General features: G+C 42.4%; 1 protein-coding gene across 1 annotated transcript in view; it reads left to right on the top strand.

Moving 5' to 3' along the window:
* The window catches only part of GLG1 (golgi glycoprotein 1), a 181728-nt gene that overhangs the window by 93766 nt on the left and 61292 nt on the right, over window positions 1-26670 (top strand). The window contains exons 2-6 of the mRNA XM_030581154.1: window positions 2264-2296; window positions 3059-3145; window positions 9547-9762; window positions 24873-25076; window positions 25909-25980. Coding sequence (XP_030437014.1) covers window positions 2264-2296; window positions 3059-3145; window positions 9547-9762; window positions 24873-25076; window positions 25909-25980 — 612 coding nt within the window. The remainder of the gene's footprint in view (window positions 1-2263; window positions 2297-3058; window positions 3146-9546; window positions 9763-24872; window positions 25077-25908; window positions 25981-26670) is intronic.

Below are 26670 nucleotides of genomic sequence, written 5' to 3' on the forward strand. Positions count from 1 at the left end.
CTGATCTATTTTGGTTCCAACCGTTGCTGAATGATTAAGATGAGAGTAGAGAGGTGGAAACTTAATCTGTTGTAAATCACAGACATTTAGTGGTTAGAAGCAGATGTAACTTTTAAAATACTGTAAATTTGACATTTGTGTTTTAATATTTCATTTTGGAACATGCGCGCTGCAATATGAGGAAATTGTGAACTGGCTCTTATATCTTTTAACAAAGCTGACAGTCCAATCTTCAGGTTATCAAAAAGCTGGGAAATAGTTTTCTTGTAATGATACTGGGAGAGCCATCTAAATTAAATGCTAAACCTTCAAGTGCCACTTGTATTTCTCATTTGGGTTAGAGCTGGAGAGGTAAAAATCTACCCTTTGCCTGTGCACCAAATAAGTGGAAAGTATTTAGAGGTCACAAGTAACTGCTATAAGTAAGGAGTTGGGAAGTTTAGAAGAAACTTCCCATTTTAACTTGAGCTGCTGTCATTCATTCTTGCTCTGAAGCAGTATTGGGTGCATGCATGTCTCCATATTTAAAAAGCTGTTATAGTAAGTTACTGAAACCTCATGGACTACATCCTAACTTTCCATATTTAATTGACATGCAAGAATTACTTGAAAAATTGTTGTTGGCTCGTGACAATTGGAGTTTTTGGAGTCTTGTTTCAGAGACCTATAGCTGTGAAAGAGCAAATAGATAATGTGGACGTAAGTATGAGAAGTAGTAGTGTTGGGCTCCAGTGGAGTTATAAAATGTTATCCCTTGATCATGGGGTCATTTTCCTATGGGAGCAGAGATAAGTGGGTGACAGTAGGTGTCATATTCATGCCCTTCCTTTCTCAGTAGACAGGTGACACTGAATTGGTCTCGCTTAGGAGACCTGCCCAACCTGAATGGGGAAACTCCTAGCCCACTGAAATACTGATAGGGTGCTGACTTGAGGATGGGAGACTTGTGTGTTTTGAGCATCCAGCCCACAATTGCAATTTTTAAAAAAACTTACAGCTTTTAATGGTGTTAAATGAATTGGCACCTGCGATGAGGAAAGGAAACAAATGACAGGTTCATTTTAAGTGAAAGTGGTAAAATGGATCCCAAAATGAAGTCTTGAGGTCTGTGACCTGTTAGAGCTGAGCTGAAGTCTCTGGTACCAAGCACTGCACATCAGATCTACAAAATGATATTGAAGTAGATGCTGATCATGTGCATTCTTTCTGTCTTCACAGCACCATTATGGAAGAAACTTGGCTCTTCCAGAAGTTAGTAGTCTTTCTCAGGTGCCAGTGACTGTGGTATCAAGACACTACTCCCATCCACTTCTGTACCTGCCAAACCCTTTTATCTCTCTATATAGAGAGAAAGATAAATGTTGAAATGAGAAAAGTTGGTCTTGCATCCTGAGCTACTGATTCATCCTGGATAAATGTTTCCCTTTAGCCCAGGTCTCCTGCTGAATATGTTAGAATTAGACTGGTCTGGTCTGTTTGTTAGTAAACTTATCACTTGAATTTCTATGGGGCTTGGGCAGTATTTTCATCTTTATGGATTATGGAATCCAGTATGTACACACATTAAATCTAATCCATATGACACCAGAACATCAGAATCTATTCATTCCTCTTGGTGAAGGAATGAATTCCAACTTTACCTGTTGGTCCAGACTTCTCATCCTTCCAGAGCTGAAATATGGGACACTGCCTGCCAAGTGCAGAACACTGACACTGAAGTAAGGCAGCCATATCTTCTCTTTCTCTTTGAATTTGGGTGGTTATAGTCCGTCAGCATCTGTACCATCGGGTCTACTTGTGCTTTTTCAGAAGTGTTCTGCCTTCTTGGCTTTATAACACGTGGGTAACGGAGTACACATCAGGAGAAGCACATGAGACCTGGCTATGTGGGAGCTACATGAATACTGCTCTTACTGTGCAACTTAAAAACTGTAACGTGAAACTGTGCTTGGAAAATTGCTGAACAGTATCACGTCTCACTAAAACTGGGACAATTATGCGGTGGTGTTTTCTTTGTCAGTGAAGTCTTAATGGCATTTATGCAGCAGCATTCTTGTTATGTAGCTTTTAAAGCTTCCTAATTACTGGCTTTTGTGAAATAACTTTCATGGTAAGAAGAAATCTTAAAATGTTTTGAAAATGCAAATTTGTATCCTTAATTTTTTTGCAGTATTTTGAAGATTTAACATCCTCAACCTTTCACATACATTAACCAGTTCATGTTAGATCTGGACTAAAACGCCGTTCTTTCTTTTTCTTTCAGCCGGACAATGAAATCTCTTCAGACTGCAACCATGTAAGTATCAGTTGATTTTCTTTGCTCTCTGGCTAGCTACAGCATTTGAAACTTACTTCCTGTAGCAACCCCTGACTGTTTTGAAGAGACAGAAAACAACACTTTCCACAAGCTGTAATATTTTCTGTGCCAATATGGGTTGGGCTGACGCTCAGCAAGAGACCATGGAGCCAGTTTCTGTACCACTACACACCATGTCATTTAGACTTTCTAAGTTCAGATTTGCAGTAGGAAGGTGCTGGCCATTTAACTCTAAATCTTCACCTGCGGATCACTTGGGTTTAGCTAGGAGTGTCCAAAATTTCTAGAGTTCTCAGTGTGACCTCATCTTTCATGGAGGTTGCAGCTCCCAGTACACAATGTTTGGTCTTCTCTGGAGGTGAGTTCCTTGGCTCAAAATGGTAGTATAGTATAGATGCAATAAATCGACCGCTGAGTGCTCTCCCGTCGACTCCAGTACTCCACTAGAACAAGAAGCGCAAGCAAAGTTGACAGGAGAGCGTTAGCTGTCGATTTAACGCAGTGAAGACACCATGGTAAGTAGATCTAAGTACATTGATGTCAGCTATGCTATTCACTTAGCTGAAGTTGTGTATCTTAGAGCAACCCTGCGCAGTAGTATAGACAAGCCCTAAATGTATGTGAAGGAGATTGCCTCAGTTTCTGTTTTAGTCTGAAGCCAAAAAAATCTGTTTGTCATCTGTAGATGTAAAACTTCCAACCCTTCCTATACAAAATAATGTATTCTCTCTTTTTATTTAGCTGTTGTGGAACTACAAGTTGAACCTGACTACGGACCTGAAGTTTGAATCCGTGGCCAGAGAGGTCTGTAAGTCCACCATAGCAGAGGTGAGGGTGAAGAAAGGGGATGGCTTCACCTGTTTGTTATATTAGTAGGTTCTTCTTACCCCTCTGCCACCAAAGCAAAAGCACTTCAAATCCATCTAAAGAACACGTAGAGCTTGTCTAGATTGGGAAAATGAATGCTATGCTAAAATGATAGCTAATTGGTAATTAACGCGTTTAAACACTGCTTAGAACCTAATATAGACAAAGATGTTAAAAAATGAGTTAGCTGAACCAGTCTAGACAAGCCCTGTCTACAGGTAGATTGACCTAACAATAGACCATGTCCCATCTTCAACATTTGGAGGGAGGGAAAGAGGAGGGGAGGGGAGCGGAGGGGGGAGGCCGGGTTCCTGGGGATATTATTTGATATTTGCAAAAATGTCTAACTTGAGTTATAGTAAGTGGTTGGATAGGAGGAATGATAAGAACAGAATAAAGAGAAACAATAAACTAAGAACTCCTCAGTTCCTACTTGACCTGTCACAAATCCACAGGGACTAGTCTATGGTCCAGTCCCTTGGAAGTGGTCTCTTTTAGTGTGCTGCACCCCCGAGACCCACACAGTTCCATAGAGGCAGGCCCATGGCCTCCGAGACTCTGAAATTGGGCCTTCCACAATCCCTTTCTCTCTCCATGGCTCCCTGCAAAAATCCAGCCAAAACAGTCTCCTGTGGGAGGCTTGTATTGTGCCCCTCCAGGGCACAACGTTCTCAGAATTTGCAGCGACAGCAGCAACATTTTCAGAACAAGGGAACAATTTATTAGTCATCAAGCATACAGAATCTGAAAGTCCTTAGAGTAGTACAGAGAGACAAAAGGTTAAGACGTGGTCCATGCTGACCCAGCTTGTGTAATCAGCCAGCCAAGCTGTTATGGAATCCATTTCTCTGTCTGCTTTTCAGTCCCCAAGGAAAACATCTGTCCCCCACTGTGCCCAAAGGCCAGCCCTTGTCCCAGCCACCTGACAGCTTGCCCCTTTTTTCTCTACCTGGGGCCTTTGCTCCGCTTTCCTGTCTAAAAGTGGGGGATATCTACTACTACTTGGTCATTGGCTGCTAACTGTAACTGTCCTGTCTATTGGGGATCCCGTTGTTTTTCTGAATTATCTTGTTTAATGACCCATTCATTCCGCCACAGACAGCTAAATGAGAATCACCTCAGGTCTGCCCCCAAGAGCAGATCTACCCCTTGCACCCCCTGGATAGGAATGCAGAGTACATTGGGAAAGTGAGGCACACACAGGAATTCTAAAAATATTAAAGATTCCTACTTTGTCACACCTTCCACCAGGTGTTTTGTGTAGATTGGATTCTTTCATTCTTTACTGAGTACTAACAGCCACTCCATAGTTAAGGTTGCAACTGAGTTTCCATTACAAACCTCATTTTCCATGTTCCCTTCCCCAGTAAAATCCATGTGTCATATTGGCATCAAAATTGATTAGCTAGGTCTGGGATCAAGGTAGAATTTTTCTTTTAAATTTGAAGTGGTTCAAACAACGGGCTCCTGAACGACGAATTCTTCTAGTTTTAGCTTGCCCTAGGAGTTAGTCATCTAGTTTGGCACTCTGCTGTGTTTGGAAGTTTATAGCTACAAAATGGAAGCAACACCACAAATAGCTCTACAAGCTGACACTTTGCAGTCAGAGTTAAGCCAAATGCTTTCTATTTTCAACTCTTTGGTTTCTGTAATAGAGCTGCTGCAGAATTTTTACAACCCAAGCATGTTTGAGAATGCTCCCTTATCAAAGCACAGTTAATTTCCATTTTTATATGACTGTCTAGCATTCTTGTAAACATTACACTATAAATCTTAGATAAAAGCTCCTAAATGCAGTGGAGAAAGACACAGAATTTTAATGGTACATTAACTGCCATAGTCTTCCTCTTACATAATTTTGTGGTGAATAATGATACAAACAGGTGGCATCCTGGTTTTATAAAATTCCAGTTTGATTTTAATATCAATCATACATGCTACAACTCTTACTGATATTTAACAGCAAAGTAGATGCATGAAACAATCTTGGTTTTGCATTGGATAATGTAGATTATCAACTTGAAATTTTGCAAACTGACTAATAAAAAGGGGGAGCTTTTAATAGACCACCCTTTAAAATGTTTAAGAATTAAAGTGATACCATACCTTCCTATTGGGGGAACATGACTTCAAATTTTTATTTAGTACATTACATACCAATTTGAATTGTCCTGTTTGGTTCTAGACCACTTTGGCTACATTTTGATTTTAATATATTGTGATTTTTCTCAAAAGCACTTGAGGGAATTAGGCAACCAATTTCCATTGGATGTCACCAGGAGTTAGGCACCCTAAAAGTTTACTATTAAAATGCAACAAAAAGTCCTGTGGCACCTTGTAGACTAACAGATGTATTGGAGCATGAGCTTTCCTGGGTGAATACCCACTTTGTCAGATGTATGTCTATTAAAATGGTTAATGCTAATGTGAAATGGTAGACTCATAGACTTTAAGGTCAGAAGGGACCATTTTGATCATCTAGTCTGACCTCCTACACAATGCAGGCCACAGAATCTCACCCATGCACTCCTGTAACAAACCCCTAACCTATGTCTGAGTTACTGGAGTCCTCAAATTGTGGATTGAAGACCTCAAGCTGCAGAGAATCCTCCAGCAAGTGACCCGTGCCCCATGATGCAGAGGAAGGCTAAAAACCTCCAAGGCCTCTGCCAATCTGCCCTGGAGGAAAATTCCCGACTCCAAATATGGCGATCAGTTAAACCCTGAGCATGTGGGCAAGACTCGCTAGCCAGCCCCCAGGAAAGAATTCTCTGTAGTAACTCAGATCCCACCCCATCTAACATCCCATCACAGACCACTGGGCATACTTACCTGCTGATAATCAAAGATCGGTTGCCAAATTAATTGCTAAAATTAGGCTATCCCATCATACCATCCCCTCCATAAGCTTATCAAGCTTAGTCTTAAAGCTAGATATGTCTTTGCTCTCACTACTCCCCTTGGAAGGCTGTTCCAGAATTTCACTCCTCTAATGGTTAGAAACCTTCTTCTAATTTCAAGTCTAAACTTCCTAGTGTCCAGTTTATATCCATTTGTTCTTGTGTCCACACTGGTACTAAGCTTAAATAATTCCTCTCTCTCGCTGATATTTATCCCTCTGATATATTTATAAAGACCAATCATATCCCCCCTTCTTTTGGTTAGGCTAAACAAGCCAAGCTCTTTGAGTCTCCTTTCATAAGACAGGTTTTCCATTCCTCAGATCATCCTAGTAGCCCGTCTCTGAACCTGTTCTAGTTTGAATTCATCCTTCTTAAACATGGGAGACCAGAACTGCACACAGTATTAGAGATCTCTATCCATATACAGATCAGATCTTGGCAGTCTGTAGCACACCCCAAGCACTGTCTCAGGGGAGACTCTAGTAGCTTTCTTTCCCAGTGTGATTTTTGCCCAGACAGTCTATCTTCTTCACTCCATCACTTCTTATTTCTTTACAGTTAACCTCATCATAGATATACAGTGCTACTTCACCACCGTTGCCTTTATTTCTGTCTTTCCTAAATAGCACATAGCCTTCAATACCTGTACTCCAGTCATGACTAGTATTCCACCATGTTTCTGTTATCTCTATAATATCCGGTTTCATTTCCTGCACCGGTAGCTCTAGTTCCTCCATTTTGTTACCTAGGCTCCTCGCATTAGTGTACAAACATCTTAATTTTTGCTGTTTGGCTTCATGACATTTACCCGATTAGGCAACAGACATTCTACCACCAGTATCACCTATTAGACTGGTATCTACACTACCCTTCCTCCTTATGTCCATTTTCCTGCCCACGGCTGCATTCTCTCTTAGTTTGTTTTCTTCCCTCTCAATGTTAAATTCTGGCATGGAGATTACCTAGACATCTCCCAACCATTTCCCCCAAATTCCTAGTTTAAAGCTCTCTTAATCAGTTGTGCCAGCCTCCATCCTAGAAGTCTATTTCCCTCCTTACTCAGGTGAAGTCCATCCCGAGAGAACAGTCCTCTGTCCATGGATGCTTCCCAGTGGCCGTACATCCCAAAGCCCTCCTTATAGCACCATTGCCTGAGCCATCTGTTGACCGCCATAATCTTGTCACACCTTTGTTGCCCTTCTCTAGAAACAGGTAGAATCCCACTGAAGATCACCTGAGCCTCGATTTCCTTAAGCGTTTTCCCCAGTCTGGCATAGTCTCCCTTGATACATTCCAGTGAGAATCTAGCCGTATCATTTGTTCCCACATGAAGGACAGTCAGCGGATTCTTTCCCACTCCCGTTGGGATCCTTTTCAGCCTCAGGTCCACATCCCGTATCTGAGCACCCGGCAGACAGCACACCCTTCTGTTCTCTGGATCAGCTCTAGTTACAGGATTGTCTATTCTTCTCAGTAAGGAGTCCCCAATCACGTAGACCTGCCTTTTCCTGGTGACAGTGTGATTCTCTGGTCTATCCCCTGTTCCCTCTGGCTGCAAGTCCTCTTGATTCCTATTCACCCTTGCAATCCTCCGCAACCCATCCCGTATCCTCCTGGGGCTCATATTTCGTGTTGTCTCCATTGACTCTTCCCCTCTTCCTATAAGACTAGCTGCTCTTCTCTTTTTCCTTGCCCTCTCACCTTCAGCGACCACCTGCTGTGCCCTTTCTTCATTTTCCAACTCTGCAAACCTGTTCCTGAGCTCTATTTCTCCTTCACTGGCCCGTCGTTTCCTCTGCTGGTTCTCTTAGTCACATGCTTCCACTTTCCTCACCCAGCAGTCTCCCCTCAGAATTCTTTGGTCCTGTTTCCATCTGCAAGTCTGAGCTTATTCCTTCAGCCTCCTCATGTCTTGGCTCCATCATCCGCTTGAACCCCCTTCTACACTCTACCAGAGTTTCCACCTGCATCTCCAGTCCTCGGATCTTTTCTTCCATCAGCTCTATCAGGCGGCACTTCATGCAGATGAAACTCTTTTCAGGTACCCCCTCCAGGATCATGTACATGCCGCAGCTTTCACATCCAGTCATCCTCATTGTGTCTTTCACTGCTGCCTCTGTATCAGTCATAGCTTTCCCACCTAAATCCTGTTAATCCAGGAAACACAAACCAAAACAAACCCGCAACAGGCACCAGAACACCGGCAGACCACCACCCACTCCCTTCACTAGGCTGTCAGTTCCTCTGCCTAGGTCTCTAAATCTCCCCCACAAACTCCCCCCGTAAACTCCTCTGTTTACAGCTCTGTTTGATAATATTATGGTTTGTATAAGCATTTGGCCAGGAGTTTAACCCACGATAACGGTTGGCTTCCTGTAGAGCCAAAAATGGGGTTTCTTTAGAAGTGGCCAGAGGCAGCAAGCTAGTACTTGCTGTGTTCTCTGCACAGTTGACTGAGCTAGATCCCATCTTTGAAACTGAATTATTTGCACTTAACTCAAAAGAAATTATGCATTTTGTCTTGTCTTTAGTGATCTCACCCAACAACTCTTATAACTGTAATTTCTCTAGGGGTAATATACGTTAAAATGTTGAAATTACACTGTATTTTTAATGTTAGATTATTTGATAAAACCATTGTCCTTACAAATGAAGTTTTCAAATGGCCACATGCTATAGTTAGCTGGTATGTTTAGAGAATAATTGATTGATAGATTATCAGGCCAAAAGGAGTCATTGTGATCGTCTAGATTGACCTTCTACATAACACAGTCCAGAGAACTTCCCCGAATTAATTCCTGTTTGACCTGGAGAATATTTTTTGTCTAGCTTCAACTAGCAGCCATTTGTTACTGATTATACCTCCAGCTGCTAGATGGAAGAGCTCTAACCATTAAAGGAGTGAAGCTCTGGAACAGCCTTCCAAGGGGAGTAGTGGGGGCAAAAGACATATCTGGCTTCAAGACTTAAGCTTGATGAGTTTATGGAGGGGATGGTATGATTGGATAGCCTAATTTGGGCAATTAATTGATCTTTGATTATTAGCTGGTAAATATGCCCAGTGGTCTGTGATGGGATGGCTTTTTTAAAACTCCTTGGGTATATCTACACAGAATTTTGGAGTGGGAGTGAGCCTGCCAGCCCAGGTTGACATATTTTGGCTAGCGCTCTAAGTATAGCTGTATAGACAGTATTCTGAATTTGTGATTTGGACTCTGAAGTCCACCTCCCGCTCTGGTGTTCCAGCCTGAGCTGCAGCCTTAGAATGCTGTGTACACAGTTTAGTGCTAGCGTGAGCCCCACTAGCCTGGCCTGTTGCCTTGGGCTGGGAGTCTCACTACTGCTTGGCCCAAACTGGTGTGTAGACATAGCTTTCATCACACCGTTTGTACACCTGCTGATCTGAAAATGTCTAACTGCTCCTACTAAATAATTGAACACAACTCTTTTTCGGAACAGATCAAAGAATGTGCAGATGAGTTAGCTGGGAAAGGCTACTTGGTGTCCTGTTTGGTGGACCATAGAGGTAACATCACTGAATACCAGTGTCATCAGTATATCACCAAAATGACAGCCATCATCTTCAGTGATTACCGTCTGATCTGTGGCTTCATGGATGATTGCAAGAATGATATTAATATCCTCAAATGTGGCAGCATTCGACCTGGAGAAAAGGTACCCACAGAGCAGGTGGATGGGAAGTGGGTTCATAAAGATGATACTTGAGGAAACTGAATGCTATTGTGGGACTTATGTACACCAGACTTAATTATAATGACTGAAAACCAGAAAAAGAGGCACAAACTACCATAGAAGGTGATGTCTCTGCTTGCAGTGATTACCTTTTTAACAAGTTGTCTCAATTATTGTTAATGCTTGAAGTACTTTACTGACATGCTAGGAAATATGCTGTTGTACTTGCTCCCAGCTCAGCTGCGATCGATTTGTCTCCACTCCCACCAGACCTCCGACACAATTTAAAATAGTAAACAAATTATGTCTTTGGTCATGCTTATGTGACTTTTGCTTTATATGGTGACTCTTACAGTCAGGATTAATTAGACCTGTCTCTAGTCTGTTCCTTGATGCACACTGTCAAATCTGATCTAGGAAAGTCTTTAGTGTAGGGGAGTCTGCTCGTGTGGCCTGCCTGACCCATCCCTCCTTTCTCAGGGGGTTTAAATTTGATACAAGACAAAGCAGAACTCGGATCTTGCTGTGCAGATGTCTTCATGGGCCTTCGTTTGTGTTTTTTTTGCAGCATACCATTTGCTGCAAGAAGAAAGAGAAGGTTTGGTAGAAGAGTTCTTTGGAACCTCTGGTGTATTTAAGTGACGTTCACTAATAGTGTACTGTTTTTGTGAATTAAAAAGTCCATTTGTCCTTTCACCCTCCATTGGTTAATTTCTGGGCTGTTAAAATAGATTGTGTTGTCCCTGTTAATGCCCTCTTCATTCCATTATGATAGAAGAGCCGCACTCAATTTGAGTGTTTTAATGTTTGTTCCTGATTGGTTGGTCAGCCCTAATCACATCTGCCAGCTCTTGCAGCAACCCATCTGACTGTACAGCATCACATTTCACTGGAAGTGTAGGGCAGTAGCCAGTTTAGACAAGCTATATCCACTTCAATGCTGATTGTTCATTAATGAACCATTTAAAGACACCAAAGAAGTTTGTGGTAGGATAGTTGGAGGAAATAGGATGGATTTCTGGGTACTACCTCCACATTTCTATTTCTGTGGAGCTTATGTAATCAACATTATGGTACTGTTTGTATCAGTGAACTGTTGCTGTATGGGTAAGTTGATGACAAGGGATAAAGTTAAACTTGACTAAACTTTGTACAGTGCTTTGAAATACAAAGTCCTTAACTTTAATTACATTGCTACAGGTTGAATCAACCACTGGTGGAATAGTGAAAAGGTGCTGTCCTAGAAAATAGAACAATTTCTTGGTGGAGATGCGGATGCAGTGCTTTGCTGCTCCAATGAGACCTTCACTGGCATTAGCGGATCCTTTACTGTGCAGCATCTTAAATTGCAATGCAAGTGCGGACAGGAAGGTTGTGTAACTGAACAGCAGAAAGTGCAAGGAGGTAGTGCTTAGACCACCTTGTTCTGTGGCTGTTCCTAGTCTAGGCAAATGAGTGAAACTGGCAGGCCCCTAGAGCTTTGGATTGGTAATTGTCTTGAGTACTTTTCAGCAACCTTGATTTCTCCGTAAAACCAAACCTCTGTTTTTGTCCTTTTAAACTGGAAGGTCTTTGGGACAGAGACTTAAATCACATGTATGGTATTGGTCCCCTATACTGAGTTGGCACTTAACTGTGGTTTGGCCAAATTAAAATATTTATAGAACCAGTGAAAGAATCTAGCTGAGAGGGAGAACAATAAGAGTGCTGAATCATAGAATATCAGGGTTGGAAGGGACTTCAGGAGGTCATTTAGTCCAACCCCCTGCTCAAAGCAAGACCAATCCCCAACTAAATCATCGCAGCCAGGGCTTTGTCAAGCCTGACCTTGAAAACCTCTAAGGAAGGAGATTCTACCACCTCCCTAGGTAACCCATTCCAGTTCTTCACAACCCTTCTTGTGAAATAGTTTTTCCTAATATCCAACCTAAACCTCCCCCACTGCAACTTGAGACCATTACTCCTTGTTCTGTCATGAGGTACCACTGAGAACAATCTAGATCCATCCTCTTTGGAACCCCTTTTCAGGTAGTGGAAAACAGCTATCAAATCCCCCCCTCATTCTTCTCTTCTGCAGACTAAACAATCCCAGTTCCCTCAGCTTCTCCTCATAAGTCATGTGCTCCAGCCCCTAATCATTTCTGTTGCCCTCCGCTGGACCCTTTCCAATTTTTCCACATCGTTCTTATAGTGCGGGGCCCAAAACTGGACACAGTACTCCAGATGAGGCCTCACCAATGTCGAATAGAGGGGAATGATCATGTCCCTCAATCTGCAGGCAATACCCCTACTTATACAGCCCAAAAGGCCGTTTGCCTTCTTGGCAACAAGGACACACTGTCGACTCATATCCAGCTTCTTGTCCACTGTAACCCCTAGGTCCTTTTCTGCAGAACTGCTGCCTAGCCATTTAGTCCCTAGTCTGTAGCAGTGCATGGGATTCTTCCATCCTAAGTGCAGGACTCTGCACTGTCCTTGTTGAACCTCATCAGGTTTCTTTTGATCCAATCCTGTAATTTGTCTAGGTCCCTCTCTATCCTATCCTTACTCTCCAGCATATCTACCACTCTCCCAGTTTAGTGTCATCTGCAAACTTGCTGAGAGTGCAGTCCACACCATCCTCCAGATCATTAATGAAGATATTGAATGAAACTGGCCCCAGGACTGACCCTTGGGGTACTCCACTTGATACCGGCTGCCAATCAGGTATGGAGCTATTGATCACTGCCCGTTGAGCCCGACGATCTAGCCAGCTTTCTATCCACCTTATAGTCCATTCATCCAGCCCATACTACTTTAAGTTCTGGCAAGAATACTGTGGGAGACTGTATCAAAAGCTTTGCTAAAGTCAAGGAATAAACATCCACTGCTTTCCCCTCCTCCACAGACCCAGTTATCTTGTCACAGAAACCAGTTAGGTTAATCTGGCAAGACTTGCCCTTGGTGAATCCATGCTGACTGTTCCTGATCACTTTCCTCTCCTCTAAGTGCTTCAGAATTGAATCCTTGAGGACCTGCTCCATGATTGTTCCAGGGACTGAGGTGAGGCTGACTGGCCTGTAGTTTCCCAGATCCTCCTCCTTCCCTTTTCTAAAGATGGGCACTACATTAGCCTTTTTCCAGTCATCCGGGACCTCCCCCAATCGCCATGCATTTTCAAAGATAATGGCCGATGGCTCTGCAATCACATTCTCCAATTCCTTTAGCACCCATGGATGCAGCGCATCCAACCCTATGGATTTGTGCTCATCCAGCTTTTCTAAATAGTCCCGAACCCCTTCTTTCTCCACAGAGGACTGGTCACCTCCTCCCCATGCTGTGCTGCCCAGTGCAGCAGTTTGGGAGTTGACCTTGTTTGTGAAGACAGAGGCAAAATAAACATTGAGTACCTTAGCTTTCTCCACATCCTCTGTCACTCACTAGGTTGCCTCCCTCATTCAGTAACGGGCCCACACTTTCCTTGACTTTCTTCTTGTTGCTAACATACCTGAAGAAACCCTTCTTGTTACTCTTAACATCTCTTGCTAGCTGCAACTCCAAGTGTGATTTGGCCTTCCTGATTTCACTCCTGCATGCCTGAGCAATATTTTTATACTCCTCCCTAGTCTGCTTCTTGTAAGCTTCTTTTTTGTGTTTAAGATCAGCAGGGATTTCACTGTTAAGACAAGCTGGTTGCCTGCCATATTTACTATTCTTAATACACATCGGGATGCTTTGTTCCTACAATCTCAATAAAGGTTCTTTAAAAAACAGCCAGCTCTTCTGGACTTCTTTGCCCCTCAAGTTATCCTCCCAGGGGATCCCGCTCATCAGTTCCCTGATATCTAGGGCATATCTCATGCTTGAGGTAATCACCTAGGATTTCGCACCTAGCTGTGAAACCCATTGGCGAAGTGTGTCTGGTCCTGCTCTAGTAGCTGGTAATACATAAATCGCCTCTGCTGCCAGGTAATCTGGTAACTCAAGTGGCAGAAGTGTGCTATGTTCATAAAGGTCCTGACCTTGCTGATAAACTTCGGGGAGGTCAGTCTGATTCCACATAATGGAATTTGTTTTTACGTGTCCTTCTTTCAGTAAGACAGTAAATTTCATATAAAAATACATGAAAGGAACATTAAGGTTACAAAATCAAGAGTTTAGGAAACACCAGAATTCAGGCTGCCTCTGTAATCTTAACTCGCCCCGCTTGTGCATGTGCATTATGATAGACTTGAGTTACATCATCACATGGTTTTTTCCCACAACATCTGCTTTCATTCAGTGCATAGATGAACAGTGCTCTGGGAACAAATCAGGGTTCTGTAGCGGTTAAGTCTGTAGGATTCATGCTTCGTCTGTTGCCAAAGTTGAAAGATACCATGAACGAGCCAGGTTTGTAGAAGAGGAAAGATGGTCTTGTGCTTAAAGCAGTCAAAAGCTACCTTGGAGAACAGGATTCTAACTTTGTCTCTACTAGAGTTCTTATGTGATGTTGGCCAAAGCAAGTCACTAAACCAAATTTTTCATAGGTGTCCACTCATTTTCTGGATGCATAACCTGAAACATGTTGGGTCCTGATTTCCAGAAGTGTGCTAAGCACGCATAACAAGATGTGTCATATGTCTTTTTTTTCTTTTGTCAGCTGCCTATCTGCCATGACACTTGCAGCAACAAACAGCTGTTGTCCTACTGTGAAAACTGCTTTAAGTGGCTACATGAGGAGTATTCCTCCTTCCTGCATTGTTTAGTCTTTCCGCAGATTCTTGTTCACACTTTACCTCATAATGCACAGGCTTCTATGAGTTGCCCATTTAAGCTCTTGTCTCTCGTCACCCGACCATGTCTCAGTGAATTGATGTAACTATTGGTTTAATACACAGCCTCTGTACACCCATGGTGTGAGACTGGACAGCTATCTATCTCTCACTTTTATGGAGGTGAACGCCATGGGACCACCAGGCCCCTTCATATCAGGCTACTGCCAAATAAAATATTTGCTCATTCATAACTTCATTATAAGTCACTGGGATAAACTGGCTTCCCCTTTTTTCATTTGAGTTGCATTAGAGTGGAACTTCTAGGGCTAAGCCCACATCTACACTATGGGTGCCACAGCAGCTCAGCTCAGGCACTGCAGCTGTGCCACCGCGTAGCATCACAGCATAGGCAAGAGGGTCTCACAACACATTTTTTGGTGGTGGCTGCACTGACACTTAAATACTTAATTAACTTTAGGAAAAACAAATATGCACATAGACATGTCCAAATCATTGTAATTTATTCATGTAGAGATTTTTTGCAGACTCGATAATAAAAATAATGCTGTGAAAAGTGATATCTGCGTGTTAATGTCACTTTTCACAGCACACTTAGTAGCTACCTGGGAGGCTGTGAAAATAAGTGATATTCACAAACATACAGATATCACCTTTCTCAGCCCCCCAGCTAGCTAGTAAGTCTGCTGTGAGAAGTGACACTTGCATGTTGGTTAATATCACTTCTCTCAGCAAGTCCCGGGACCCATTAAGCTCCAGATGGGGAGGTCAGAAGGGGAGGCAGTGGGGGCCAATGGGAATGGGGGAAGGCAGCAGGAGCCGGGGCAATGGAGGTGGGTAGTGAGCCCCACTGCTGCATGGCTAGAACAAGAGGTTGGTGGCTGGGGTAGGGGGATCAGTGCCCACAGCCAGAACTGGGGGCAGGAACTGTATGCCTGGAGCCATGCATTAGAGCCCTCTGCCACACAGCCGGAACCAGGGTCTGGAGGCCAGGGCCAGGGAGTCTGCACTCCTCACCCAACTGCCAGAGCCTCAGGCTGTGTGGCCAGGCTCCCGAAGTTCCGCTGCTGGAGCCCACCGCCCAAAACTCTTCCCCCTCACCAAGGTACGTTGAGAACTCATCTTGCTCTTGTAGTGCTGTGCCCCGCCTGTGTCCAGAGGTGGTGCAGGGTGGCGCATGTAGGAGCAAAGGGAAGGGCGGGAGAGGGGCCGATGGTCCCCGTGCCCCCGCCCATCACCACTCAGGAAGCTGCCATAGCTGCATGAAAAGTCCCGGCCACAACTGAGAAACACTGGCACACCCTTCCTTTAGTGATGGAAGGGTTTTTTCAGTCTCTAGTTAATTCACCTCTGAGCAGGTAGTTAGGTCAGCAGCAGCATTCTTCTGCTCATCTAGCCGCATATATACTGAGGGTTAGGTTGGCTTAACTGCAGCTCTCAGACTTAAGAATTTGTCATTTAATGACAGCAGTGTAGCTCGTCACTCTAAATTTTTAAGTGTAGACCAGGCCTAAGACTCTCTTCCAGCCCTTGTCTCACCTTTCCTTTTCTGTAAACTGTCTCCTCTGGTTTATCCCTTTATTTGCGCTCTAGTCCATTTTATTCCATCTCATCATTTCTTCTGCCTTGTTGCTTGTTTTGCCCTCTATCTACTGGGTTGTACCTCCTGCTGTTCTGTTCCTTGTGTGAGCAACAGAGTGCAATGTATGTTTCCTGATTTCAGACTTCATTTTGCTGCATGTATCAGAAAGGAGCGTATGTGGAAAGCAGTAAAAGTGCCGTTGTATATTACAGCTGCATGCTTGGCGCATTTTCTGCTGACAGTGAGCATACTTATGTCTCCTTTCCTCTCACCTGGATGTTGTGCTGTGTCATGAGTTTGGTTCCCTGGTGTTTAATCCCTGCTTTGTTTTATACAATAGAAGCTTAATGTGATACTCTTTTCACTGAGAAGTGTGGTGGCAGTTGAACCTTTCTCCTTCAGATCTGTCAGCATAAGCTAGCCATTTCTCTGACCTTTGCCTACACACACACACGTGCACCAGTTTAACTAAATGTGTGTGATTCAACCTGTTTAGTTTAAACTGGTGCAAATTTGTATCTAGACAAAGCCTCTTTCTGAGCTGGCTTAGGTACTGTTTTCTTCCCATGGGTATTAAAACTGACAGCAGTTTAAAAAAAATCGCATTTCTCTCAGGGTAGTTTACCTGCTAGTGTTATAGGTAACATTTAAGATCTCTGTAAGAGATTAGAGGAATATAATATTTCTCTTTTTTCTGTTTTTCAATTAGCTTTGGGCCTAGTCAGTATCATTGTTGTGTCAGTCTTTAACACAGCTACAGAGTAGAGAAAAACAAAGTTAAATAGGAAAATATGATAGTTAAAAAGAAATGAGTGAAGGGTTGCATAGTTCCTTGCGCTACCTTTAACTTTTGTATTTTGAACTGACTAGACTTCAAATAGACAGCATCTCTTTAATTTTGATTTCCACTATTGGCTACTTAAAGCTGCTAAAGTGGGACTTGTAGTAGACCCACTGGGAAATGGTTGGTTTTCTATAAATTAGTTATTTTGGTTCAATTGGGTCATCTACCTGGCTTCCTGTGTTAGCTACTGACTACTTGCACAGCACTTGGCTTGAATGGCAAAGACACTGGTCAGTTTGACTTTCTGCCTTTCCTACACAAGCACAATGCAGGTGTTTCAGCTCCAGCTGGCTAGAGGGGGTTAGTGGGCAGCACTAGGAAGCACCTAGTCCCTGTGTTATCTCAGAACAAGTATTTGCTGCCCCTACTCTATTGGCGCAGCTTCCCATCTTTACTTTATCTGTTTTCTCCCAATCTTTGCACTGCATCCTCCACTCCTTGGTTTTCTTTTGTCTCCTTTTCATTCCTAGCTCACCCCAGTGCTTCTGCAACTAGAGCAACAGGAATTTTATGCACAAGTCAAATTTTACTCTTTAGTACCACCCAATGTTCCCCACCCCCTCGGGGTTTTTTGAAAATGAGAGGGAGACGTAATCACCAACAGGAATTGCACGTAAAGGTTGAATTTGCATAGGTCACATTTTACAGAAATCTGTTTTAGGAATCCTTTAGAGCTTTAAAACTATCCTTTTGTCTGTCTAGGGAAAAGAAATGTGGCTTGGGCATCAAATCCAACCAAGATGGCCTTTAAAAAGAGGGAAAAATTAAAACTAATACATTGTAAAACAGTTCTAAAAATTACCTTAAATGCCATATTTTAAATTTTTTCAATGCATTCCATAGATTGAAATGCTCTGTTCCTCCTGGGGAAAGATGGTTAGCCCGCTTTTTTCAAAGAACTAAAGTTTCCATTTCTAACTTGGCAGGATTTCAAGATATTGGACTATAAATCTGTCTGTGCTGGAATGAATTACCTATCTGTTTTTCAGACCTGTGCAACATTAGGTGAAATTCCCAATTTGTGGGTAGTGGGAGAGAAGAGGCATGTTTTTCTAGCATGTTTATTTTTTTTAAAATGGCTGGAAGCTGTTGTGTATCCTTTAGAATTTTGGAAATATTTCTGGCAAAGATGCATTAGCAAGCAGAGTGCTGGTGTAGGTGTGTGATAAATGCAATTTATCACATGGCTCTGCACTGCAGCTAGAGCTTAATGAGTAATGCAGTCATTCTGAACTCATGCCAGTTATTTTTTGTCACCTTTCTGTGTGCTTCTGTCAAACTGCATTAAAATACTATTATGGTTGCATGTTTAAGTACACTAGTCAAGAAATGACTCTTCCACATAGTCTGTTTTCTTTTTAATGGTATAATTACATGCGCACTATTCCTGGAGAACACTGTATACTATTCAACATTATAAAATCTTATAATCTTTTCTTTCTGGCATATTAAGCTATTTCACTGTCAGACTGAAGCAGTTAACTTGGATTTTTATATAATTTAAGATACTCTTCTCTGTGGTATGGATTTAATGATTTAGTCAGCAACCATGTTCTATAGTCAGCATTTTAAAGAAATTGGTAGCTAAAGTTAAGCTCCTGAATTGCATATTTAGGCACTGAAAGAAGTAGCTTGATTTTCAAAAGTTCCAAGCTTCTTGCAGCTCCTATTGATTTTCATGTGAAGTCAGAGCAGCAGGGAGCTTGGCACTTGAGAAAATCAGGCTTCTTTCAGTGCCTGAATGTGCAATTCAGAGGAGCATAACTTTAGAACCAATTTTTAAAAAGCTTGGTCTATTTTTTTTCCTCAAACAGCAGCTCAGTCTTATGCACTTATGAGTAGGTGACACAGTTAACTATTATGCTAATTTAGTTACAAACTTAAATGGCCTATGTATGTCTGCAAACTTCCACTGTTCTGTTGTACTGGATATATGGTAAATTTGAAAGCAGTTTAGTATGTATTTTAAATGACTGGAATACAGAGTAGTGCAGAGTATGGAAGATACATATTTATCCAAGGTCGTAGAACATATGGGAACTAATATATGATCATGTATTCATGATATAATTTTATTACATAGATGTATTCATGATGTTACAGTAACTCCTCACTTAAAGTTGTCCCGGTTAACGTTGTTAGGTTGCTGTTCAGTTAGGGAACATGCTCGTTTAAAGTTGTGTAATGCTCCCTTCTAATGTCATTTGGCAGCTGCCTGCTTTGTCCACTGCTTGCAAGAAGAGCAGCCCGTTGCAGCTAGCTAGTGGGGACTTGTAACCAGAATGGACCAGGAGCCCCTCATCAGCTCCCTGCTACCCTAAGTTCCCTGTGCTGCAGCCACCCAGCAGGCTATCATTTGCTGGCATTTCAGCTGCCCCCCCCCCCCCCCCCCACTGCCATGTGCTGCTCCCAGAGACTCCTGCTTGGTGTGTGTGTGTGCGTGTGTAATGTCAGGGTGTCCTCCTGCACTCTGCTTACCCCTTTTCCATATAGAGCAGGGAGGGGACATGGAGGGAGAGAGACAGAGCGAGCTTGGGGCAGCAGCTGCTCTCTCAGCTTCCTGATCCACTTAAAAAGACAATGCACTTAAAAGTGGATCAACTTACTTAAAGGGGCAGTGTGCATCTTTCTCTCCCACACACAAGGTGTGTGTCTGTCTGTCTGCTATAATGTCTCCCCTCCCCCATGTTCATGCTGCCTTGCGTGAGAGGCTACATTAACAACAATGTGTTAACCCTTGAGAGCTCAGCCAAGGGCTAGTTCATCATTTAGCAGCAAGACATTCCCTGGGAAATATTCCACCCTCTCCCACCCTCTAACTTCACCACCTCAATCAAGCTTCACAATCATCATAGCCGTGAACAATATTAAATTGTTTAAAACATATTTTGTGTGTATAGCTATATAATATATAGATTTTTGTCTGGTGAAAAAAATTTCCCTGGAACCTAACCTCCCCATTTACATTGATTCTTATGGGGAAATTGATTTTGCTTAACATCGTTTCGCTTAAAGTTGCATTTTTCAGTAACATAACTACAATGTTAAGTGAGGAGTTACTGTATTTTATTATTTTAGTTAACTCTTTTAGTAGGTTGTGTACATGCAAATAAAATAGCTTCCATCCCATTCATGTACCTAATGTGTGTTGAAATCTTTATATGAATTTTTAATTAAAGAAAATCCCATGGTATGAGGAAATCTTGAAGAAAGTGCTCTATAGTTCTTCTGCCTTAGGGCTAGAAACCGTACCCTTCCTAGGTAGGAAAAGTTTTCATTGTCTCATGCCCCAACAAAGAGGGGATGCCATTTAGATTTGGTTTTGGTGAGTAGTGAGGACCTCATAGAAGAAATGGTTGTAGGGGACAACGTTGGTTCGAGTGATCATGAGCTAATTCAGTTCAAACTAGATGGAAGGAGAAACAAAAATAGATCTGGAACTAGGGTTTTTGACTTCACAAGGGCTAACTTTAAAGAATTAAGAAAATTAGTTAGGGAAGTGGATTGGACTGAAGAACTTGTGGATCCAAAGGTGGAGGAGGCCTGGAATTACTTCAAGTCAAAGTTGCAGAAACTATCAGAAACCTGCATCCCAAGGAAGGGGGAAAAATTCATAGACAGGAGTTGTAGACCAAGCTGGATGAACAAGCATCTCAGACAGGTGATTTAAAAAAAAAAAAAAAGCAGAAAGCCTACAAAGAGTGGAAGATGAAAGGGATTAGCAAGAAAAGCTACCTTATTGAGATCAGAACATGTAGGGATGAAGTGAGAAAGGCTAAAAGCCATGTAGAGTTGGACTTTGCAAAGGGAATTAAAACCAATAGTAAAAGGTTCTATAGCCATATAAATAAGAAGAAAACAGAGAAAGAAGTGGGACTGCTAAACACTGAGGATGGAATGGAGGTTAAGGATAATCTAGGCATGGCTCAATATCTAAATAAATACTTTGCCTCAGTCTTTAATGAGGCTAATGAGGAGCTTAGGGATAATGGAAGGATGACAAATGGGAATGAGGCTATGGAGGTAGATATTGCCCCATCCGAGGTGGAAGCCAAACTCGAACAGCTCAATGGGACGAAATCGGAGGGCCCAGATAATCTTCATCCAAGAATATTAAAGGAACTGGCATATGAAATTGCAAGCCCATTAGCAAGAATTTTTAATGAATCAGTAAACTCAGGGGTTGTACCGTATGACTGGAGAATTGCTAACATAGTTCCTATTTTTAAGAGAGGGAAAAAAAGTGATCCGAGTAACTATAGGCCTGTTAGTTTGACATCTGTAGTATGTAAGGTCTTGGAAAAATTTTTGAAGGAGTAAGTAGTTAAGGACATTGAGGTCAATGGTAATTGGGACAACATACAACATGGTTTTACAAAAGGTAGATCGTGCCAAACCAACCTGATCTCCTTCTTTGAGAAGGTAACAGATTTTTTAGACAAAGGAAACACAGTGGATCTAATTTACCTTGATTTCAGTAAGGAATTTGATACGGTTCCACATGGGGAATTATTAGTTAAAGTGGAAAAGATGGGGATCAATATGAAAATTGAAAGGTGGATAAGGAACTGGTTAAAGGGGAGACTACAATGGGTCGTACTGAAAGGTGAGCTGTCAAGCTGGAAGGAGGTTACTAGTGGAGTTCCTCAGGGATCAGTTTTGGGACCAATCTTATTTAATCTTTTTATTACTGACCTTGTCACAAAAAACGGGAATGTGCTAATAAAGTTTGCAGATGACACGAAGCTGGGAAGTATTACTAACACAGAGAAGGACCGGGATATCATGCAAGATCTGGATGACCTTGTAAAGTGGAGTAATAGTAATAGGATGAAATTTAATAGTGAAAAGTGCAAGGTCATACATTTAGGGATTAACAACAAGAATTTTAGTTGTAAATTGGGGACACATCAGTTGGAAGTAACGGAGGAGGAGAAGGACGTTAGAGTATTGTTTGATCACAGGATGACTGAGCCGCCAATGTGATATGGCCGTTAAAAAAGCTAATGTGGTTTTAGGATGCATCAGGCGAGGTATTTCCAGCAAAGATAAGGAGGTGTTAGTACCGTTATACATGGCACTGGTGAGACCTCATCTGGAATACTGTGTGCAGGTCTAGTCTCCCATGTTTAAGCAGGATGAATTCAAACTGGAACAGGTACAGAAAAGGGCTACTAGGATGATCCGAGGAATGGAAAACCTGTCTTATGAAAGGAGACTCAGAGCTTGGCTTGTTTAGCCTAACCAAAAGAAGGTTGAGGGGGGGATATGATTGCTCTTTATAAATATATCAGAGGGATAAATATCAGGGAGGGAGAGAAGTTATTTAAGCTTAGTACCAATGTGGAGACAAGAACAAATGGATATAAACTGGACACTAGGAAGTTTAGACTTGAAATTAGACAAAGGTTTCTAACCATTAGAGGAGTGAAGTTCTGGAACAGCCTTCCAAGGGGAGTAGTGGGAGCAAAAGACATATCTGGCTTTAAGACTAAGCTTAATAAGTTTATGGAGGAGATGGTATGATGGGATAGCCTAATTTGGGCAATTAATTTATCAATTGATCTTTGATTATTAGCAGGTAAGTATGCCCAGTGGTCTGTGATGGGATGTTAGATGGGATGGGATCTGAGTTACTGCAGAGAATTCTTTCCTGGGTGCTGACTGGTGAGTCTTGCCCACATGGTCAGGGTTTAACTGATCGCCATATTTGGGGTCAGGAAGGAATTTTCCTCTAGGGCAGATTGGCAGAGGCTCTGAAGGTTTTTCGCCTTCCTCTGCATCATGGGGCACGGGTCACTTGCTGGAGGATTCTCTGAAGCTTGAGGTCTTCAAACCACAATATGAGGACTTCAGTAACTCAGACATAGGTTAGGGGTTTGTTACAGGAGTGGGTGGGTGAGATTCTGTGGCCTGCATTGTGCAGAAGGTCAGACTAGATGATCATAATGGTCCCTTCAGACCTTAAAGTCTGTGTGTCTGTGAGATGCATGAGAGGATCTTTCAAACAGAGCTTGCAGCTTGGAAGGCAGGCTGGAGCAGGGAGTTGTCAAATGTGTTTAAGCCACATTTTATGAAGTTTGTAATATTAAGTGGTTCAATTGCAATGGCTATATGTGCATCATCACAGGGATTTGAGGGCAAAGGTTTGTGTCTAACATGGATAGACACTGGTTATGGATAAATCAGTAGAGTGGGGTAATCTGACATGATGCCACACGCTAGCAGTATTCTGTAATGGCACCTGTGAAGGCTGCTGACTCAACTCAGTTGACACATCCATAAATTTTTTACCTAATATTTTTGGCCATTTAAAAAAAAGTGTCAGTAGTTCTGGGATTGGTGGTGATATAAGTAACTCGTGGCTTTTGAATGCTGCTTGTGGTCCTATTGTGCTAGTACCAACAAGACAGGTATCAAAGGCTACCTGAGCCGGGAGAAATGTCGGAACAGGAGGGAATGTTTATTGGAAGAATTATGTGGCTTTAAATAGTAATGTTACTGTTTGAAAGATTCCTGTTTTGTTCCAACCTCTGCTGCTATCTGCTCATGGCTTTTATGGTAACACTGGCTTGACATATAGCGAGGGACTGAAGGAGAGAAGGGCTCACTTTGAATGCCTGTTAATGCAGTACACACGAGCAGATTGATTTATCCAGGCAGTCAGATAGGGCACTACTGAACAATTTCCCTTAGAGCAGGTGGTTGTCACACCAAAGCAGCATAGATTGAAGGAAAGGGGCTGATAGTTAAAAGTCCTCTAGTCATAGAACTCTTCTCAGCTAGCCATCTTGGACAGAGCTCCACCAGAGATGGATTCATATTTTAAGGGCTCAGACTTTCTGAAGGCCCCTTATTGTTTTAATTGGAAACCAATGAGCTTCCTCAGGTTGCTTGCTATCGTTACTCACGATCCTCTCGATTCAAAGTTACGTTCGGACTCTGTTGAGCCCACTTGGCAGTGGATGTTAGCCTGGAGTTGCTTACCTTATGAGACTCAATGCAGTGTTGGATGCTTTGACTTTTTTAGCACTGAGAATCCTAGATTGCTAAATGCTCCTTTGTGAATGCTTAACATCACTAATTATCAGTGACCAGAGTGAAGGCCACAGTGACAGAGCAGCTTTCTAATTCCTCCCCTCCCCAAAATATGTTCCTTTAATGTGACACTGCTACTTGCTGTTGCCATGGTGATGATAAAGCTATGTCAGATTAAAGATAACTTGGCCATTTTGGTAAACTGCTCAAAGCAGTGTGTCTAAATGGTGATAATCTCATTTAATCACATTAAAGCAAACCCAGAAGCATTGAAGGAGGCTACACCACTGTGAACCATCAGCACATCAGCAGTCTGTTATGATACGGTATGTGGATCATGCCGTGCAAGATTGTTGAATTACAAAGAGAGGTAGGGACAGTGAATACAAAGCAGATCGCTTTGCAGTTTAATTTTATTTGGCCTCTCCTGGCTTGGAGCATGATGGTGGAGTCTCTCTCTCTCCTCTCAATCTGAATTTGGGAGCCAACTATTTCCAGGCTTTGTGAATTGTTGCTCCTACCAACTGTATGAATGTCCATGCACTGGAACAGAATGCATGTCTGCATAACTTTCAAGTCTGTATATAAATTGAGTGTCACTTAATTCTGGTGGTAGGTATCTATAAAGGGCTAAAATTATTTGGGCATTCTTAGCCACTTGCTAAGCCTAGTATGTGGCATGTGTAAGTCAGCATTATGGGCTGCTTGGGGTACAGAATATGGATTTTAACACATTGGATAAATTAAATTGGTAATCAGGCATTTTCCGCATTCCCGTGTGTAAGGAAGTATTCGTTCTTGTCTTCTGCTCTTGTAAATAATGGATCAAAAATCCTATTGGTAAAGGTCTTGATGCGGTCTGTTTGTTATGTAGGATGCACACTCACAAGGAGAGGTGGTGGCCTGCCTGGAGAAAGGGCTGGTAAAGGAGGCAGAGGAGAGTGATCCCAGAATTAAGGTTTCTGATGAGTGTAAGAAAGCAATTCTTCGTGTGGCTGAACTCTCCTCTGATGACTTCCACTTGGACCGACACCTGTACTTCGCATGCCGCGATGACCGGGAACGCTTCTGTGAAAACGTGAGTAGCTGCAAGTATTAGTCCAGTCTTATCCCACAAATCAACGCCTGAAAAGAGCCCAAGGACAGAGAGGAAGATCCCATAATGGCTGAAGCGATTCTGGGAACTACCTGTCAGCCTTCATACATCATCTTCTGTGGTGAAACCTGTGCAAGAGATCAACTGTATTAGGCAGCCTTTGGTTACTACTCTATTCCACTGTCAATAGCATATGACCTCCGTTAAGCATCTCATTTTTGTCAGTCCTTTGAGTGGCTGGAAACAAATTCTCAGTTTTTATTTTTATCTCTGTGGTTTGAGTAGCAGATTTTCTTGTTACTCTAAGCTTTTAGTTAAGCACCTTTGGCACCAGGAACTCCTATAAGGTCTTATGAAAAGTACATTTTGATCTCATTGTGTGGTTTTAGAGTGGACAGGAGAGGAGAATCTCGGCTCTACTCCCATTCTTGTCATGATGTTGAATTGATGGCAGCTGAAGCATCATAGGCTCTGCTAATGGAGCAGTGCCATTGAGTGATGCAGCAGGAAAGCAGACATATTGCTTTGTTCTGGTTCTCTTGCATTAATAGAAAAGGTATTTTCTCAGCAAAAAGATGGCAGGAGCCAGAGTAAGGAAACTCATCTGAAATATTTTCCTTTACAAAAAACCACCTTCAATTCTGTGCTATGTTTAACAATGTTAGTGAGTTATTCCCATAATGCACATGAACACTGCTTCGTTAGTTTAAAAGTAGGACTTTGGTACCATAGCACAATACTATAGGATTTTGGTTAGCAAGAGGGTAAGCTGTAAACTGTCCTAAATGACCAGTGCTGCTGTTCTGTTTCACAGACTCAGGCTGGGGAAGGCCGGGTTTACAAGTGCCTTTTTAACCACAAGTTTGAAGAATCTATGAGTGAAAAGGTAGGTATCTATTTCAGCTGGGCAAATCCTTTACCCAGCAGTTATCGATCATCCATCCAGCTAACTGACCCTCTGTCTGATTCATCCCTATCCCCGGTATTACTAAATTTACAGTAACCCACTTTTAAGCTGGCCAGATAGATATGGGTCCCTTGAGTAACTTTGAACAGATACCTTTAAATTGGGACACTCATGCTTCCAGGTGTATGCTGATGGTATGGATTGGTTACTTTTGTTTAGCTTTGGGAGTGCTATATTTGGTATATAAAGCATTAGGGATATACCACTGTAGTTCATCTACCAAACCAGGGAAAGCGAAGGCCAGGAAATGCAGGGATCTGGCCAAGTAAAAATTTCTCTCCTGTTCTTTGGGTGACTATACCTACTTTAAACATTGAATGTTGGTGTTGCTGTTTATCCCTGAAGTTCTGGATAAGTGGTGTTGCTTTCCTGTGTAGACTAAACCAGATTATTTTGATGCATCTCTCGATATAGGCATTGCATATTAAACCTATCACTTTGTCACCAGGCTACTCACCAAGACTACTTCTGCCCCTGATTTCCCTGCCCTCCCAGCTTAAGACTTCAGTGTCGTGCCTGGTTTGAGCCAGGCCCACTAGCCTGCTGCAGACCCAGATGCAAGTCTGAACCACGTCCCCTTAACAGCTTTAGGCTTAATTGAAAGCAGGT

The sequence above is a fragment of the Gopherus evgoodei genome, chromosome 12, assembly GCF_007399415.2.
Source record: "Gopherus evgoodei ecotype Sinaloan lineage chromosome 12, rGopEvg1_v1.p, whole genome shotgun sequence".
NCBI lineage: Eukaryota > Metazoa > Chordata > Testudines > Testudinidae > Gopherus > Gopherus evgoodei.